Source organism: Musa acuminata, chromosome BXJ2-4 (genome assembly GCF_036884655.1).
Source record: "Musa acuminata AAA Group cultivar baxijiao chromosome BXJ2-4, Cavendish_Baxijiao_AAA, whole genome shotgun sequence".
In the NCBI taxonomy this organism is placed as follows: Eukaryota; Viridiplantae; Streptophyta; class Magnoliopsida; order Zingiberales; family Musaceae; genus Musa; species Musa acuminata.
The window spans coordinates 32931764-32948470 of NC_088341.1; the positions used below are offsets into that span (position 1 = coordinate 32931764).

The 16707-nt window shown below is 37.1% G+C and overlaps 1 protein-coding gene across 4 annotated transcripts; it reads right to left on the reverse strand.

Annotated features, from left to right (window-relative positions):
* Positions 1-244: 244 nt before the first annotated feature.
* On the reverse strand, positions 245-14352 carry LOC135610388 (uncharacterized). Of its 4 annotated transcripts, none has more exons than XM_065104831.1 (8): positions 14156-14352; positions 10729-10830; positions 9672-9869; positions 9505-9600; positions 6145-6291; positions 2183-2324; positions 443-1485; positions 245-342 (listed from the first exon to the last, which is right to left on the reverse strand). In XM_065104831.1, exons 1-7 carry the CDS (start codon positions 14225-14227, stop codon positions 461-463), a joined length of 1782 nt encoding a protein of 593 aa, XP_064960903.1. In that variant the 5' UTR covers positions 14228-14352; the 3' UTR covers positions 245-342; positions 443-460. The 4 variants fall into 4 exon arrangements, with proteins under 4 accessions (XP_064960903.1, XP_064960905.1, XP_064960902.1 ...); XM_065104833.1 differs by adding an exon at positions 11157-11245 and having other exon boundaries at positions 245-1485; positions 14156-14305; XM_065104830.1 differs by having other exon boundaries at positions 245-1485.
* Positions 14353-16707: the final 2355 nt, after the last annotated feature.

Below are 16707 nucleotides of genomic sequence, written 5' to 3' on the forward strand. Positions count from 1 at the left end.
TCAGGGTTGCATCTCGCAGAACTACCACTGTAAATATTCACTACCCGTTCTATTTGAACTTTCAAACATCAAGAAGAAAAGCATGGCACTCAATTACCAGTAATTATTGTTGCATCTCTGTCACAATGTAGCTGAAAGGTGAAGTACACCGATCTATATATCTGCCTGTTGAAAGACAAAAAAGAACTAAAACGATTAAACAAGGAAATTGCACATAGCTGATTTCACAGGTCATGGATAAAGATGGTCATAAAACGCACAACTTGAGCAGCTATGCTGTCATAAGCCATAAGCCAGACCGGAACGGCAAGCTTAAGGTTAAGAGTCGATTCCACCAGTCTGCTAAAATGATACAAAAAATTGCTAGTTTTACAACATGGCCTCAAAATGCACCAGGCTGCAGTATCAAAGTTGGAAGAGTTTTAGTGCTACAGTAACATACCAGTTTAAACAAAACCACTTAGGTTGCCTTCTTGCTGGACTGCTGGCCTTTCTGCAAGGAACATGCACTTCCATCACTCCTGAAGCACACTTGTGTCCCCCATGGCTCCATCTGTACAAGATTCTCACTCTGGCTTGAGCTTGTGAATGAAGTCAATGAAGCTGGTCCACCAAGAATTGAGTTCTTTGTCGAGAGCAGTGCCTGATGGAAATATTCCTGAATGTCCCCAGTTTCCTCAAAAACGGGAATGTCACTTGTAAGCATCTTGAAAGCAAATTCAAGGCATGGGTCTGGCCAAGAGTCACCGAATGGTGATCTGTACGGTGCCAATGGTTTTTCACTGCTAGATCTTCCCGATTGAACCTGTTTTTTGGCATTTGATTCTTCACTTGCATGCTTGTGGCTCTCAAGATCGTCTGATTGTTCAAGGTCTATTATGGGTGTCACATTTTTCTGGTGGACTCTTTTGTTAACTAGATCAGATTGAGCGCTCTGAGCCAAAACTGAAGCTGATTTGTCCCCATTAGACCTTTGAATGGCTCCAGAGTTTGACATTTGGTTGCCCCTAAGTGCAGCCAATCGTTTAGATGCTCGGAGTGGCATCTTCATTGGTTTTATGGCCTTGGCTCTCGTGAAGCCACGCTTGTGTCCTCCTCTGCTCTTCTTAGGTTCAGATTGCTCCTCATTCTCGAGCGTTAAGTTTGTTTCATCCAACGAGTTAGTCTCTGGAGCTAGTAGATTTCCATTCAGCTGTCGGAGAGGCACCAACGGTACATGCTTTACTTGTCTCATATTTGCTTGCTGCGTCTCATCAAACCCGTTGGAGAGGCATTCATCATTAAGAAAAATTTGCTTCAACTGGGAACATTCTTGTGATGCTTTAGGTGATTCATTCATTGCATCAGACAGCTTATCATTAACAGAGTCTGATGGCTTTCCTATTGCTGGTTCTGACAGTTTCTCCTTTCCCAGATCTAATGTTTGGCCTGTAAATGCAACTCCATCAAAGTGCCTGACATGTGATGAATCAGCTACTTCTGTGCCTGGAATAAGAAGACAAAAAAAGAGGAAAAAATAAGTCAAAACTAGCAATCCAAAGAGTGTCCATTTTTATACCCTGCAGATAAAAATCTTTAACCATTCAATTTTAGAATTAAGAGTTGGATCCTAATATCCATACATAAACAAGTTCGAGACCTGTATTCTCTGTAAAGGTCTAGATCTCAGAAAAGGATGGTCATGTTTGTTCAGGGATTTCCCCAGCTTATCACACAAATCAAGTTTGAGCTAATACTATGATCAATCACCAGAGCTTACAGGTTTCAGTATGCACAACAATTGATCAATCAATTGTTCATTAGTATAAACCAATTGCTTCTTAATTCCCCTTGATTTCTAAAACTATGAAATGTACACTTTGAAGAAGCAGCTATATCACATTTTTTGGCCTTTTCTAGTCTCAATAAGTTCATCAAAACTTTAGCCTTTGTTTTTCTAAAAAAAAATAGAGGGAGGAACACCACATAGAGAATTGCCCTGTCATCAGTCGTGCACCACTTTTAGAAAGGTTCAAGCAGGAACCTTTTTCAGATGAAGAGGGTAAGCAACCACTAGTCCCAAGGCCTCACTAAATTTTTCGCAACTTAATTGCACAAAGAAAATTAGAAATTTGAACAAAATTCTTTAAATAACTTCTTTTGATAACAACATTGATTTATTTTATTGTTGCTGATGCATGACCTGAGGGAGACAAATTTGACCACTGAGGTGATTTGTTGATCTCCGTTGCCATCTTCACATCTGAATCAGTACCTTTTCCTGGAAAGAGGCATCTCCTTGCGGCATCTCTTCGCCAGTGTAATCTTTTGGCTGCAGCAGCAGGCTACAGAGAAGAATGCATAAGAACATTGGCAAAAATATCTACAAGAAAACCTACAAGGAAATGGGTAATTTAAATATTGATAAATTATCATATGTATGAATTGGTTATGAATTAAAATGTAACCTAACATGAACACCATGCATATCGAGCAAATTCGTTTTTAATGAATATTGCTAGATAATCCTAGCTAACTAAAACAAGAAGTGGAGAATACATGAAGTTGCAACATTTACTGAATGAATCTACAATAAAGGATCAACCCAAGTGGGCATTATGCATACAAGATAGAGCTGTAGCTATAATTGGATGTCTCCATCTTCAGTTAAAAGCAGCTATATTGATCAGAAAAAAAGTATCTCAATTTCTTTTGCAAGTTAGTGTTAGATCATTTACTGCTGTGTCATTTACTGTAGCTGAATGAATCTACATTTACTGTAGCTATATTGATCAGAGAATGCATGAAGTTGCAACATTTACTGAATGAATCTACAATAAAGGATAGACCCAAGTGGGCATTATGCAAACAAGATAGAGCTGTAGCTATAATTGGATGTCTCCATCTTCAGTTAAAAGCAGCTATATTGATAAGAAAAAAGGTATCTCAATTTCTTTTGCAAGTTAGTGTTAGATCATTTACTGCTGTCGTTTGACAGCTTTAACTCATAATTTCTAATCACTTCATGAAAAGAGTACGTTTCTAATTGAGTTGCAATTTAATAAAATTAACAATATAGCAACAACAAAAAAAAAAGTGTAAATGAACATGCCTGAGACATTGCAATTTGTGAACACCATGGATGCCATAAACCCAAAGTGGAATACTTGTGAAAAACTATAATTTATACTATTTAACAAGTCAAGTGCTTCAATATAGCAGATATTTAACACTAAATTTTTATTTAGTATATAGATAGGTAGAATTAAATGATACACAATCTAACAATAAACTTTATCTCTTTGACTCGCTAATATTAATGCGACCATCCACCTAACCTAAGATGAGACTGGAAAAGGAAAGAGCTTTATATTTGTTTGGTTTTGCTTGTTTGAGATGAGGTGCCTCTTCTTCCAAGTTTCACCTCAAGATGATGTGTCTGCTTCTAACAAAGCTCGAGGATCAACAGAGAATTAAAGGATCTGAGGCTAAGACAAAAGATGAAAACATGGCTGGTACAAAGACACATCAGCGTTTTGCTTGCTTTTGATGCTTTGCTTCTCTATTCTGACCTGATTTAGGGAATACTAAAGGGATTGAATGGCTAAAGGGGGATAGTAACAATATATTGGGACCCATTGAAGTTGACTAAACAAACATTTTTCAGTCATTATGTCCTCCCTAGGCAATGGGCATGCTACATAAGAGCTTAAAGGTTGGCTTTTGCAATTATGTTGATTCACCATATAGCATCAATTTACGCATTGTGTGGAACCTGTGATAATTAGTTACTCTCTGGTACAATTTTGGAGAAACGGCAGGTCTCACTTTTTATTTACTGTTCCCATGCAGTAACATGTTTGTCCTACTAGAATTAACATTTCAAATAATTATTTGGATATATTGTTCTACCAATTATTGCCCAAATACTACTTAAGAGCAGCATGTAAAAATCAATCACACGTCCGAACAGACCTGTTTTTACCAATCCGACAACTGAGTGGCTGGTACGCAAACTGGAGAATTTTGCCCAATGCACTAGACTTACTGGGTGGTAAGCGGACTGGTACCAAGCTATACTACCAGATGGTAAACCTGCCATCCAGTACAGTACCCTTAGTACTTTTTAGTTTATCTTTTTCTTCACTTCCGCTGCTACAGCTCCTCCCTCCTGTGTTGTTGCCTCCTCCTCATCAGCATTCCTCCAATGCTGCTTATCGTGTTGTGGTTTCACCTCCGCCCCATGGAACTATACTGCTCCTCACCCTCACTCTCTTTGCTTGTAATGGTCCGGCTAGTACCAATCAGTACCAACCCATCCTGATGCTTGGAACCATGAACAAGTACTAAGTGCTGTACCAGTGGCACACTGATGCCACCCGGACCGAATCAAGGTTTTAATTGTTGCTTAAGAAAGTTTCAACAAGAGACCTCCATATTCAACAAGTGATTGGTGATGCAAAAACAAGCTGGTAAAGGTAGCCCTTGGCATCAATAAGGAGGTAGATCATGAAACCTCAGAGATACTAGTAGACTTAATCATGAATCTAGATAATGCAGTTGTAGACAGAGTGGAACAAATATTCCCCACGTTGCAGCAGATTGAGGTCAACATTGTAGTTGAGTCTATGAAGTTCCCTGCAGCTTCCTAGAACTTACAGATAGATCCACTAAGTTTTCCTGGGTTTACATGGTTAGGAAAAATATATATATATGAAAAAGAAAAAAAAGGAAAAAAAAAAGACGAGAAAGATCAACTGAATCATTCGAATACCTAAGACACCTAGAATTAGTGGCGCCACATTGGCACATTCACAGTCTCAGCATCATACACAACAGAGAGATACATCTCTGAATCTTCGTTGTTTGCAACTCGTTTGATCACATATTGAAAAACTCCAAACCAAATGCTCACCTTGCATTTACTAAAAGATGAGCAACTTCTGAGATTGTATCTGTAAGTTGCAGTAGGCTGAGAAGAACATGCAATTCTTTTTGTCACTGTTTCCTTGTTTCATCTTGTGAATGTCATGTGAAAAGTAACCTCTCAAGTTTCAACCAATGAGTCACTGAATTTATAATTTGCAGCAGCTTCATTAAAATAGTAGTCATTTGCTCTTCAATCATGCATATAATTCTGAAGTATAAAATGCCAAGACTAACCATCTGATCCAGTCACTCACCTATTTAAACAATCTAAAAGCAGTAAGCTACAGGCTCTCTGACTAATGATGAGACTCCCGGCTTGCTTTCAGTTGATGTCTTGATGATCCAGCATTTATAAAAATTTTCCTTTACTATCCCATTCCTAAATGCACAAATCATTGAGTTGCAAAATTAGCTTTAGAAAAAGCCCTCTCAGATTTACCTTCTCTGATGCAGCCATCTTCCTCCTTTGTTGAACTTTTGAGCCACATACATCCTTGTGCTCTTGAGATAAATAATTGCCACAATTTTAATAAGGGTTATAATAAAGAATTCATGTGAACTAGTCACTTAAGTCCTACTAAAATATGGAGTGTTTCTTTTATTATAAATGTAGAAATCGACGGTCAAGGCAACATAAGTCATGTCATCTTTCATCAGCCACTAATTATTTAAAATGGCTGCTGCTGTCAATTCTCCTCCAAATCTGCCCAAACCAGCAACATAATGAAGAGAAAACCCCAGAACGCCCTAAACGTTAAAACCACTTTAAAATCATTTGGTCAAACTTGGATCCTACATGCAAGATAAGAAGAGACCTAACAGTGGATCGTCTAGAAATAATCAAATTTAATCTGGTTTCCTTTCTTCCCAACAATGATATGATGAAGACATCTAACTTCCTGCATCAATATATTTCTATTTTCTTAAGCAGATACATATAGCCTAAATACAACTATCAATACAGATGTCAGTAGTGCAAAAAAAAAAGATGTCAGAAATCAATAAGCACCATCATGAGTTAGCTGCCTTCAATTATGAGCCGCATGCCATAACACTATGAATGACTCTGAGACATTAATTTCATAAAAGATACAGTAAAAAATAAAACTCAACTTATTTGCCGCTATATTTTATCCAACAATGCCATGCAGAAAGCAATATAGATAAAAACAGTTCAATATCAATTAGAACAAGTAATGATTGTATGAGTCTCGAAGAAATATGATATAAACTTACATGTAGTTCCCTTTCTACAGTATGCAACTCACGTATACTCCTTTTCTGTGGTTTGCTCGCACATTTATTGACATCTCCAGTTTCAATATACCGAAATGCATCCTTTAAGGAGCGAAATGCATATTCACCATCTGGATCAATGTATAACTGTTGCAGCAATAACAGAAGACAATAAAAGATATATCTGATAATCTGATATAACTTCTGCAAAGTAGACATCCTCCAGACAACAGACCACAGAAACAGATTGCTTATACTATATGGAAAAGTGAGTTAAGTAATGATCTAAAAACAAAATAAGCCAAGAATGGATAAACAATGGCAATCATACACATGAATACATTTAAGCCATGAATAGTTGAAATGGAAAATTTTTTATCATCATGATCACTTCCGAAGGTGAAATACCTGTGCATTATATTCATTTGGCATTGTGTAGATTCTGACACTACAAAGTTAAATGTAATTTAACTTTTTAAATGAAGTACTTTTTGCATGTTAACTCATGCAAAGTGAATGATAATTGTAGTAAAGAGATGCACTTCTTCTTTCAACCAAGGCTTATCAATCCTATAGTGATCTCCACTTGGAATGGTGCAGTATCAACATGGTGCCATATAGCGAGTTGACATGCTTAGTGCACTGCAGGTCTAAAAGATATCTTTACCAATTCATTTTGGATTTTGATGGTTCTGAGTGATCTTCAACGGTTCTGTATTGTCTATGATACATATCATGAACAAGAATATCTTCTAGGACCACAAAAATTTATACTGAGCATAATATCTCGATGAAGGATAACATATATGATAACTTTGTGAGTCAAGAAACCATATTGCATCGCAAGAAATGCCATTTCACCTGGACTGGTATGAAACGAGCGATACATATTGGTCCAGGCATAAGCCGGTACACAGATTGCCCCCATTTCGGCGATCTGGACCCACCAACAAAAAAAAGAAAGAAAAATGACTTTAACATGTTTCAGGTTGAGGGCTCACATTCACAAGCTCTCTTCACTGACACGCAGCTGAACCATTGCCACTTGTCACCGCCCTAATTTTGAGTACATTTCCTCCTCCTCTACCTGCTCTTCTTCCTTCAACCCCTCCTCTCCTTCCTTCTTCTTCCTACTTTCTCCTCTTCTTCTTTCCTCTTCCTCCTTTTCCTCCACCACCATTTGTGTGATCAGTATGTATCAGTGTACCAAGTGTCGTTATACTGATACTGATCGATATGTACCAATCTGACCAAGGACCAATATGCCTGGTCGTGCCGAAGTTCACCACCATTTGTGTGATCAGTATGTATCAGTGTACCAAGTGTCGTTATACTGATACTGATCGATATGTACCAATCTGACCAAGGACCGATATGCCTGGTCGTGCCGAAGTTCCTTGTTGCACTGTATCATAATTCAACAATAAACAATCCATGTTTTTAGCCCAATGATTCAATATATTTTAAAAGAAAAATGATGTCATCAAATAAATCTGAAGCCACATCAAATGGCAAGGACTAGAGCGTTTACTAGCACCAGAATCAAGTAATAATTCTGTCTAATATATTCCAGATACTAGCCCTATGTCATATGCTGCAAATCCTGTACTGCTGATTATATTGGATTAGGTACTACAGATTGATGTCTATCAAATGGTTCATCTTGCATGTGGATGAAACCAAGAGTTCCACTCGAGCAATGAGTTGGGCCTTGAACTGGCTAGCCAAAACTAGGCATGGACTTGTACTGGATGAAAAGGACAACACTGATCTCTCTGGGATTTTTACTAACCTGTATGCAGTGGTACCCATAATGATACTTCATAATATCGAGACAGGGACAGCATTTCATTGTTTCAATCTGCAGATGGTTGTCCTTTACATATGCATAAAAACTAATGCAAAATGCTAATGTGGTCAAACTAACTGGATAGAAAGCCTTGTAATTTGCATATAAATGTGTGGTTATGTACATGGTCCTTATTGGCAGAACATTCAAAGCGAGCAGCTGCGTCCATTGCTGTAGCCAGTTACTTGGATACACAAAGCATGGTTTTTTTTTTCCCCTCAAAAACTATGGGTCAATAGTTATTCTAATCCAAATAGCTTCAAATGAGTATAAACTACCAAATACCATCACATACTTGATAAGTTCTAAATACAGTTATCATTTACTGATATTTTTGTGAACTCCAGTATATGCTGCTCTGTAAGTTATAGTTTTGTAATTTGTACCATGTTTTATATGTTTTGAATGGAATTTTAACATCAAATCATGTGCTGCAAAATGATGCATATTGCATACACACTATATGGTGTCTCAGCCAGCTGCATACTGAAGAGGAATACAGTATATTCCACAGTATCCATACAGAATTTTCTTAAAAAAGCATTATATTTATCGAATTTTTATTATGTTGATGTTTCATTACTTTAGGGGCCTATGGGATCATAACAAACACAAGGTGGAAGCAACATTCAAGCTATTCAATAAATTTATAAATAAAAGGATCGATTTTATGTTTCCTTTTTGTAGTTAGCTTATCGTAATTAAGGCTTTGAGCTTGGGTTGTAATATTGTTATGTTTTCCATGTCATGGTACGATTTTTAAATTGTTGGCACATTTTGAATGTTTCTGTATTGGAAATCCACTTTGGATGTGATAATCTAATTGTCTTGAAAGCCCTTTAGGCCCTCTGCTTCACTGGAAGGCCCTTTAAGGCTTTCATGACCCTTTGTGGCCTCACCTCTGTTCACACAATCCCTTGAGCAACCTACAAAATTTCCTGAATCCTTTGAGGTTGTGAACTTGTGATCATGTTTTGCATAATCTGCATGCCCAAGTTAACCTCTGGGACCCTTAGTTTGTCCAAGTAGGGGTTTTAGCTAGTAATAACTGGGTCTAGTAGATGTGTCTCATACCTCAAGGGCCCTTCAAAGCTCTTTAATCACCCAAGGGGACCTACCTTTCCTACTCAAAAAGGATCAAAAGCTAGTGATGTCCCTGACTGGAATTTAGAGAGTTCAATGAGACTTTTGAAGCCAAGTGCACTAGGATGGATCGATATATATGATGATCTAGAGTTTAGCAGCTCTTTCTTAGTCTACAAAAGTTCTATTAGTCTTTTGATTTGGCGGAGAAGTCAACCCTACAAATGTAAAAGAGAAAGAGGCTGGAGAACGAATAAGAAACATGAAATCTAGAAGTAAAAGATTTTGGTATTAAATGTCCAAAGAATATGTAGATCAATAAAAATACTCCTCAGCATTTCAATTTAATGTCAATATTTCATCCAAGTAAGGATACAAATAATTGAAATACATTACAGTTGAATTAATTATACACTACGAAATAGTACCGTTTCATTTACAGGTTTTCCTCGTTTGTACTTTCTGAACCTTATCTCCTTAATCCACCCATGAGGTAACTCGTTTGAACCATATCCAGTTGGAGCCTGAACCATCAAACATATTAAAGTGTCATTGTACTAAAGGAGAACCCATAAATACTAAAGGAGAAGCTTGCATAAGAGCAAACATTGTTGGAGGAGCTCTCTTTGATGCTCTTCTCTTGACTGGTTGAAGTGCAAGGTTTCTTCATGTTACTTGAGGTGATACTCCTTGTCTCTCTGGTTGTAGGACTAAAATCCTTTCTAGCATTAAGATGCCGAAATACCTGTTTCTTTGAGTAGAATCTGGATCCAGTAGATGGATTGTAATAGCACTGGAGGAAAAAAGTAGATGAATGAATCATCAAAGCCATATACTATTAGAGAATATTGTATTTCCTAACACAAAATAGCTGGCACCGTTTTAGTTGTAAATATGTTCTGGATTATCTTGATATTGACACAACTATAACAATTAAACAAGTTAAACAAGAATTAAAGAAAAGCATGATATACAATCTACAAGTTGCAAGACTAATGCAAGCATATGTAAAGAATATATAGACTGCCAGGGTTGCAGCCTATGTTTGGTGTTTACTGTTATATTCACCCTCACACTTTCACAGATTGGGCACTCATTAATTCTTAAAACATTAGTAGAAAGTGAAATGATGCCATTGAAAATGCACTTTTAAGTTTCTGAGTCTTAGCTTCAATGTTACAGATTTTTATGATACTGATAAATAGATAAGATATATAACTAATTTTAAAAAAAATATCCTCTATGTAACCTTGTATTTTCTTTTCTCCTTAGCAAGCAGACAATTAATATATGAATCTAGACCTGATTCTCATGTCAATGTATTGCTCGTTAAGAAAACAAAAAATTAAGAAATAAAAAGGACAACCATCTACATGAGGATTCCACCAATACTGGGTCAAAGTAGGGGCAGCATAAGAAACTTATTCAGGTCATCCAACTATAACTATTTTTGAAAGATCCAGAATGTACACTCGAACTTGAATAGTTTCTCAGTCAGAAATATGCTATGAACTATATAGAAAGTTAATGGATCATATATTAGTATTCTTTATAAAGAACAGGAGTAATAACAAATTAACTTCATTCACAACTATTGGAAACAAAGCAAAATAATTATATTAAGGTTAACAATGAATGAACAATTTTAGTACCTTTATCTCTCGTCCTGCATATGCCCCATTCTTTTGAGTTCTAGTCTCCAAAACCCAACCAGAAGGCAACCAATCAGGTGAATCTTTTACTTCTCTGACAAGCTACAATATGCAAATAACCAGAGCATGTTAGAGTCCATATTCCAAATAAAAGAACAATTCCAAGCTAAATATAATATTACATGGAGTGTGTTTGCTCCCACAAAAGATGCCGGCTAGGATGCATTTTACGACAAAGATAGTATGCAAACTCTTCCATATGTATTGTGCAATAGGAGTTGGGATTGTTATAAGGGCGTTAAGGCTCAATAAAATTGGAAATGAGCTGAACAAAATAAGGCTAAAATTAAAGGATGTTCTAATCTTTTAATTTTAAGAAAAATATTAACCAACAAAAAGAGGTAGAGTAGAGTTCAAGGTAGACATACCATAACTTCTAGGAAAAGAGAGTTTCCTAGCTAACCTTCCCAAAGTATTGAAGTTGCTCCACTTGTCTCTAATGAAGCAGAAGATTTTGCTACAAAACACCAGATATCCAACAATTGAAGACTCAAGATTGTTTAAGGTAATTGAAAAGTTCTAGATACAGGGTTGACAAAAGGTAGGGTACTGTTAAATTGGAAGACCAGGAAGCTCAACAGGTAAAGGTCAGGATACCAGGATTAATGATGTTTTGGGGAGATTCAATTCTTAAAATAAAATAAACAAATTATAGGACAGAGGAAGAGAAGGAAAATGATAGATATTTTGGATTCATTATATATCTTATGAGCTCTTTTTTAAAGGGAGAGACACCACTCACACATAATATTACAGGGAATACTTCATATCATTCAACCATGTAAATGCTTTTAAAATCTCCTCTTCATATAGCCTCGCCAAGTGTATAAAGGAAAGACAAACTAGAATAAATTAATAAGAAAGTATACAAGGAAATTTTAATCAATCAATGTCCTGAATTAATGGCTATAACCAGAACCAATCAACCCCATCTTTTATTTCTTGGAGAAGATTCAGTTTCATATTCGTCTGATCCCTAATCATGAATAACCTTTCTTACTTTACAACATCATTGTTGGAATTGGTTTCATTATTGGACATCTTCAATCAACTCAATCTTCCGCATCATCTGGTGTACCAGCTTAGCTTCTTCTTCCTCTGATTATTATTATTTATTTATTTTTTCTTGAAAATCTTAGCAGGAAGTGACAATGAAGTCCCCACCCATCCACCCCAAGAAAATAGGACGTTACAATGTGAGAAACTAGTAGAACTGTGAAATGACTCAAACTAGCAAAAACTAAAGCAGGTCCACAATTTATCAATATAATAAGTTCAGTACATGAAAACTAAGTTAAATACCTAAGTTTATGATCAATCCATAAAGACTTGAGCAGGACTTTCATCTTCCAACTCCTGGGTAGACTTGATAGGTGCACTGGTATTATAGCCTGAATAAAATGAGCTTATAGGCTTGGCCTCCTTTTGCCTCAACAAAAGATGGCTTTGGTTTCTACACTTAAAATGTGATCACATATCGTGCTTAACTTCTAAAATTATTGAATTTTGAACTCCTTTTTCATCATAGCATTATCCATAAAGATTCCAGATTAGGATAGTACCTGACCTTCTCATATATACCACGAACATATAGGACAAGATAAACAACAGTCTCTAATGATGCCAACTCATTTGTACAACAAATATTTAGCATATATAAACAAAGGGCCTGCAAAAAGGATAATCAACAATCAGAGAGTTCCTGAAAATTGGATGGTTAAAATTAACATATACAGAGGAGGGGGAAGTGCACAGCTAAGGGAAGGGATTCACTAGATGGAAGTGGCTGGGCATAAAGTTAGGATATTAAGCTACCATAGGAGTATAGGAGCAAGAGGAAGGTTGAGAGGGTGGGGACTGGGGAGAGAGGTGGGTGTAATTCGAAGATAATTCTGGCATTTTAAGGCCTAGTTACCAGTCATCTTTAGTTTCTTTTCTTAACCACAACTCTTTGATCTTAATTAAACGATTCTTATTTGGTACCAATCCACTCTTAAGAAAGAAAAGAAAAAGTACTCTGGCAAAAAGCATATATCTACATCTCAGTATATAATGGGACCAAGGGCATTCGATCTACACCAACACCAACCAATAGCAAAAAGATCATTTATTTATTTTCTTCTCTTTGACTCAGTGCAACTCCCCTATATCCTATTCTTGCCAATGTGTATATAGGTTGTGCAGAAGGCTATTGTGTGGGAGATCTGTTGTGGCTCATATTATCTCATAAGCAAACAAAAACTACCAAGAGTCAGATTGATTGCTATTGGAGACAAGGGCTGCAACTAAGACAGGTTAGTTCTGGTTGGGTATTTCTCCACGTCCAATACATCAAACCCAGCCCTTTGTCCAAAACCCAATCCAGCCCTTTGAACCAAAACAGCCTGCAACTCCTACCCCTTTTGCCCAAGCCCAACCCAACATCAAATTTCTGAACTCATATTGGAAATTGGGTTGACCGGGCCAGGCTTATGTTTGTTTTGGGTTTGGACCAAGACAATAACAAGATATAGAATACACTCCACATGAGTTTAGGTGATGTTGCAACATGTCAAATACTAATAACTCCAAGAAACATATAATAATGCAGTACTGGATTAAAAAGTAGCAATATATGTCATATAAAGCAATATATCTGGTGGATGAAAAGGTAAGTTAGGTCAGTTATATTGCTACCAGATCCCTTAACCTGATTGCAACCTGGATTTCCTCGGATTGACATATTCTTGACCCAAGCCTGTCGACGGTATTCCTGTACAGACCCCGCACAAGGTCCATTTGGGGTCAGCTTGATCCTGGATTAACCAGATCAGGTTGTAGCGTACTATAGACATGAGCAACATTTTCTCCCAACTCAAAACATTTTCACGGCACCTTTCACTCATATACTGCCAATCTTACGGAAAAACGGTCAATTCAGTTACTTCATAACACATCACTGAACTTTTCTGCCAATATGCAATAGAAAGATAAAGGAGAAACCAAAAAACTAGAAGAATCACAAGCTACCGACACCTTCAACTGTTAAAACTCGAGTAGAACCCTAAATCTGTCCTCCTTTCCCTAAAACGTTCGAGTTCCTTTCCCCTCTCTTCCGTAAATCATTAGCAATCTGACCTTTCTGCCATTTTCCTCGACAAAAACCTAAATCTATACTCTCTACCATTTCCGTCAGACAAACCGTCTCAAATCTCGCAGAAGTGCAAGCACAATCCGCATTCCCAACAGAGAGATAAAAGGCAGAACACCCCAAATGCCTTGCAATCTTTCGCAAGAAACTGATCATGGAAATTTAGCTGAAGCACAAGAAAGAAGAACCGAGTAAAGAAAAGAGAACAGAGAAGTAGCGGACACGGGTACGATCTACCAGATGCTTCGCTCCGTCGGCGGTCGTCCCGACCTCCGGCGACGCGCAATCTGGCCGCTCCTCCGACGCCATTCCCAAAGTGAAACCCTCCTCCGGCGATCTCTGGCCGGAATCGACGAGTTACATGGGTCGCTCCTTCTCGATCTCCTCGCCCCCTTTCTTTGGTGTCGACTAGAGACAGTGGGCATCCCTGCTAGTCTACGGGAGGTCGCCGAGACCCACGTGTTGGTGCTGCTCAGTGATGGTGATTCGCGTCAAGTAGACGTGGACGCTCGAGATCGGCACAAGAACAGATCGGACGGCTCAAAGAACGTACTTTTTCTTCTTGACAAAGGCAAGTCATCACGGGGAAAAGAATCTGAATTTTTTATTTATTTTTGCTCATTTGGGCACATTTACGGATCTCCAAATAAGATAAATCTGGAAAAGTTCCGTATAAGTGGACAAGCGGATCAAATGACCAGTAAATATATTATTATTATTATTATTATTATTATATAAGGACGGAAATTTTGTTTTCAGTTTCTTAATCACGTTGTGATGGGTCGAAGATGGAACGCGATTTTTAATTGATTAAGACGAGAATAATTTGAATAAATCCTTTCCGTCCGTTGTCGTGCTACCTGTGTGATTAAGAAAACTGACGGTCATGATCACTAGGGAAATTAGTGGGACCCACAATAGACGAGCAACCACAATTTGTGTCCTCTTTTCTCGACCCCTTGACGGGCGTCGGTCGCTCGGCTTCCTCGCTCTCTATAAAGACTCCTCACAGGATAATGTGAGCTCAAAATTGACCCACTTAGTCTCCAAGAATGTTGCCGATTTGTAGGCATCAAAACCCTAGTTTCGATTTATCGCTTTCCTTGACCTGCGCAATCAGTTTCTGGGATCGTCTCGACCGAGAGCTCGGCCCATCGGGATTTTTCTTCTCTCTGTTTACATGATCGTTTAGCGGAGGTCTTCCTTGTCGTATTCGATGCTCTCAGTGGTGCGCTTACATTGTAATCCATTATAATTAGTCATTGCAGTCCACAGGGAACTGTTATCTTTACATGATCCTTATAGCTTCTCTTTCCATCGAATACTTGAGTTGTAAATCTTTTTGCACTTCAGTACCACCACTTTAATTTAGTATGCACTTCTCTGTTGCAGAATCTCATTCCGTATATATCTATGTTGTTTATCTATGCTAAAATCAAGGCTTCATCTTGATGTGACTTATCTAACTTCATAATATATTATGTTATACTTATCCTCTTTTGTAAACAAAGCTTCTCTGGGGCTTTGACAATGCTTTAGTTATCTCTTTTATGCAAGCAAATGCTTCTTAAATTATGTATTGGAAATTATAGGGTGGTATGGAAAAATTATAATTCTCTCATGTCCTTTTTTTTTCTAATATGAAGGAAGAGGCATCATAGAGCTAATATGAAGAAATTATAATTTTTAAGAGAGATATTTAAATTATAATTTTGTTCAAGTTTAGAAAAAGCACCATAAAGCATATTTCTGAGAATGAGATCATTCATTATGTAGGTAATTTCATATTATAATGATCAAGTTTGTTCAGGTAATTTCATACATACTAGGGCTTGAAAATGAAATCATTATGTAGGTAAATGCCTGAACGTTTGTTGCTGTCAAGGGGCTATCTACACAGAATATTTCTGAGAATCTGTCACTGAGAGATGAAACTGCAAAATCTTCTAGGATGCTGTAATGGTCTTGAGGGGTTGAGTTGTTCAGCTTGGAACTTAGTTTATTAGTCTTCCTTCTTTGTGGATCATGTAGGTTGACCCTCTTTAACACCAAGTAAAGCATTGTGATTTGATGCCAAAGTTCTGGTATGTTGATCATTTTTAGTGTAACCTGTACTACATACATGTATTCTCTACTATTGGAGTCTGAAAATGAAAAATGCATGCTATAGCAGTTTGTCACTAACACTACTGACTATGTTGGAGAATAATTTTGATAAATAGTTTCCACTTGATTAATCTGAAAGGAATGGGATTCCTTTTCAACTAGTGGTGTCATTAGATTGTTGTTCTTTTTTGGCATATTTCAGCATTAGATTTATATGACCTCTTGTGCAATATTTCAATATGTACTGGGTTCCACATAATTTAGGGCTTCTGATATTTGTTCTCCTTATAACTCACAAACTGTACTTATAATGTTGAAAGGAAAGTTTTCATGATTTTGTTTGAGTCACAGAAGGTGTTCCCACATCAGAATGAAACTACATGTTGGATCAAGGCAAGTATATATGTAATAGTGTCTTTTTTGTGTTTTATTTATCAAAGTTCTAATAGGTTTCTGATGCATGAAACACTCATCACTGTCTTGATATTTTTATTTGCTGCTTCCTTTGTATCAAATATAATCAAACATTCCCTATCTCACAATTGCCACATCTAGGATTGTCGAAGAAGAGAAGTAAATTGACTGGAGAGGATGACACTCTTTTGAGTGAAAGAGATTAAAAGACACACCCATACACATTACAAGGCTTGAAAAGATCCCTATATATAAGTAACAAAAACATG

Coding starts and splice junctions, on each gene's coding strand:
- LOC135610388 (XM_065104831.1), bottom strand. CDS start 14,227: ATGGCGTCGGAGGAGCGGCCAGATTGCGCGTCGCCGGAGGTCGGGACG. Junction 6,292..9,504: donor GAAAACCTGTAAATGAAACG/GTACTATTTCGT, acceptor TTGCTGCAACAG/TTATACATTGATCCAGATGG. Junction 2,325..6,144: donor CTGTAGAAAGGGAACTACAT/GTAAGTTTATAT, acceptor TCTTCTCTGTAG/CCTGCTGCTGCAGCCAAAAG.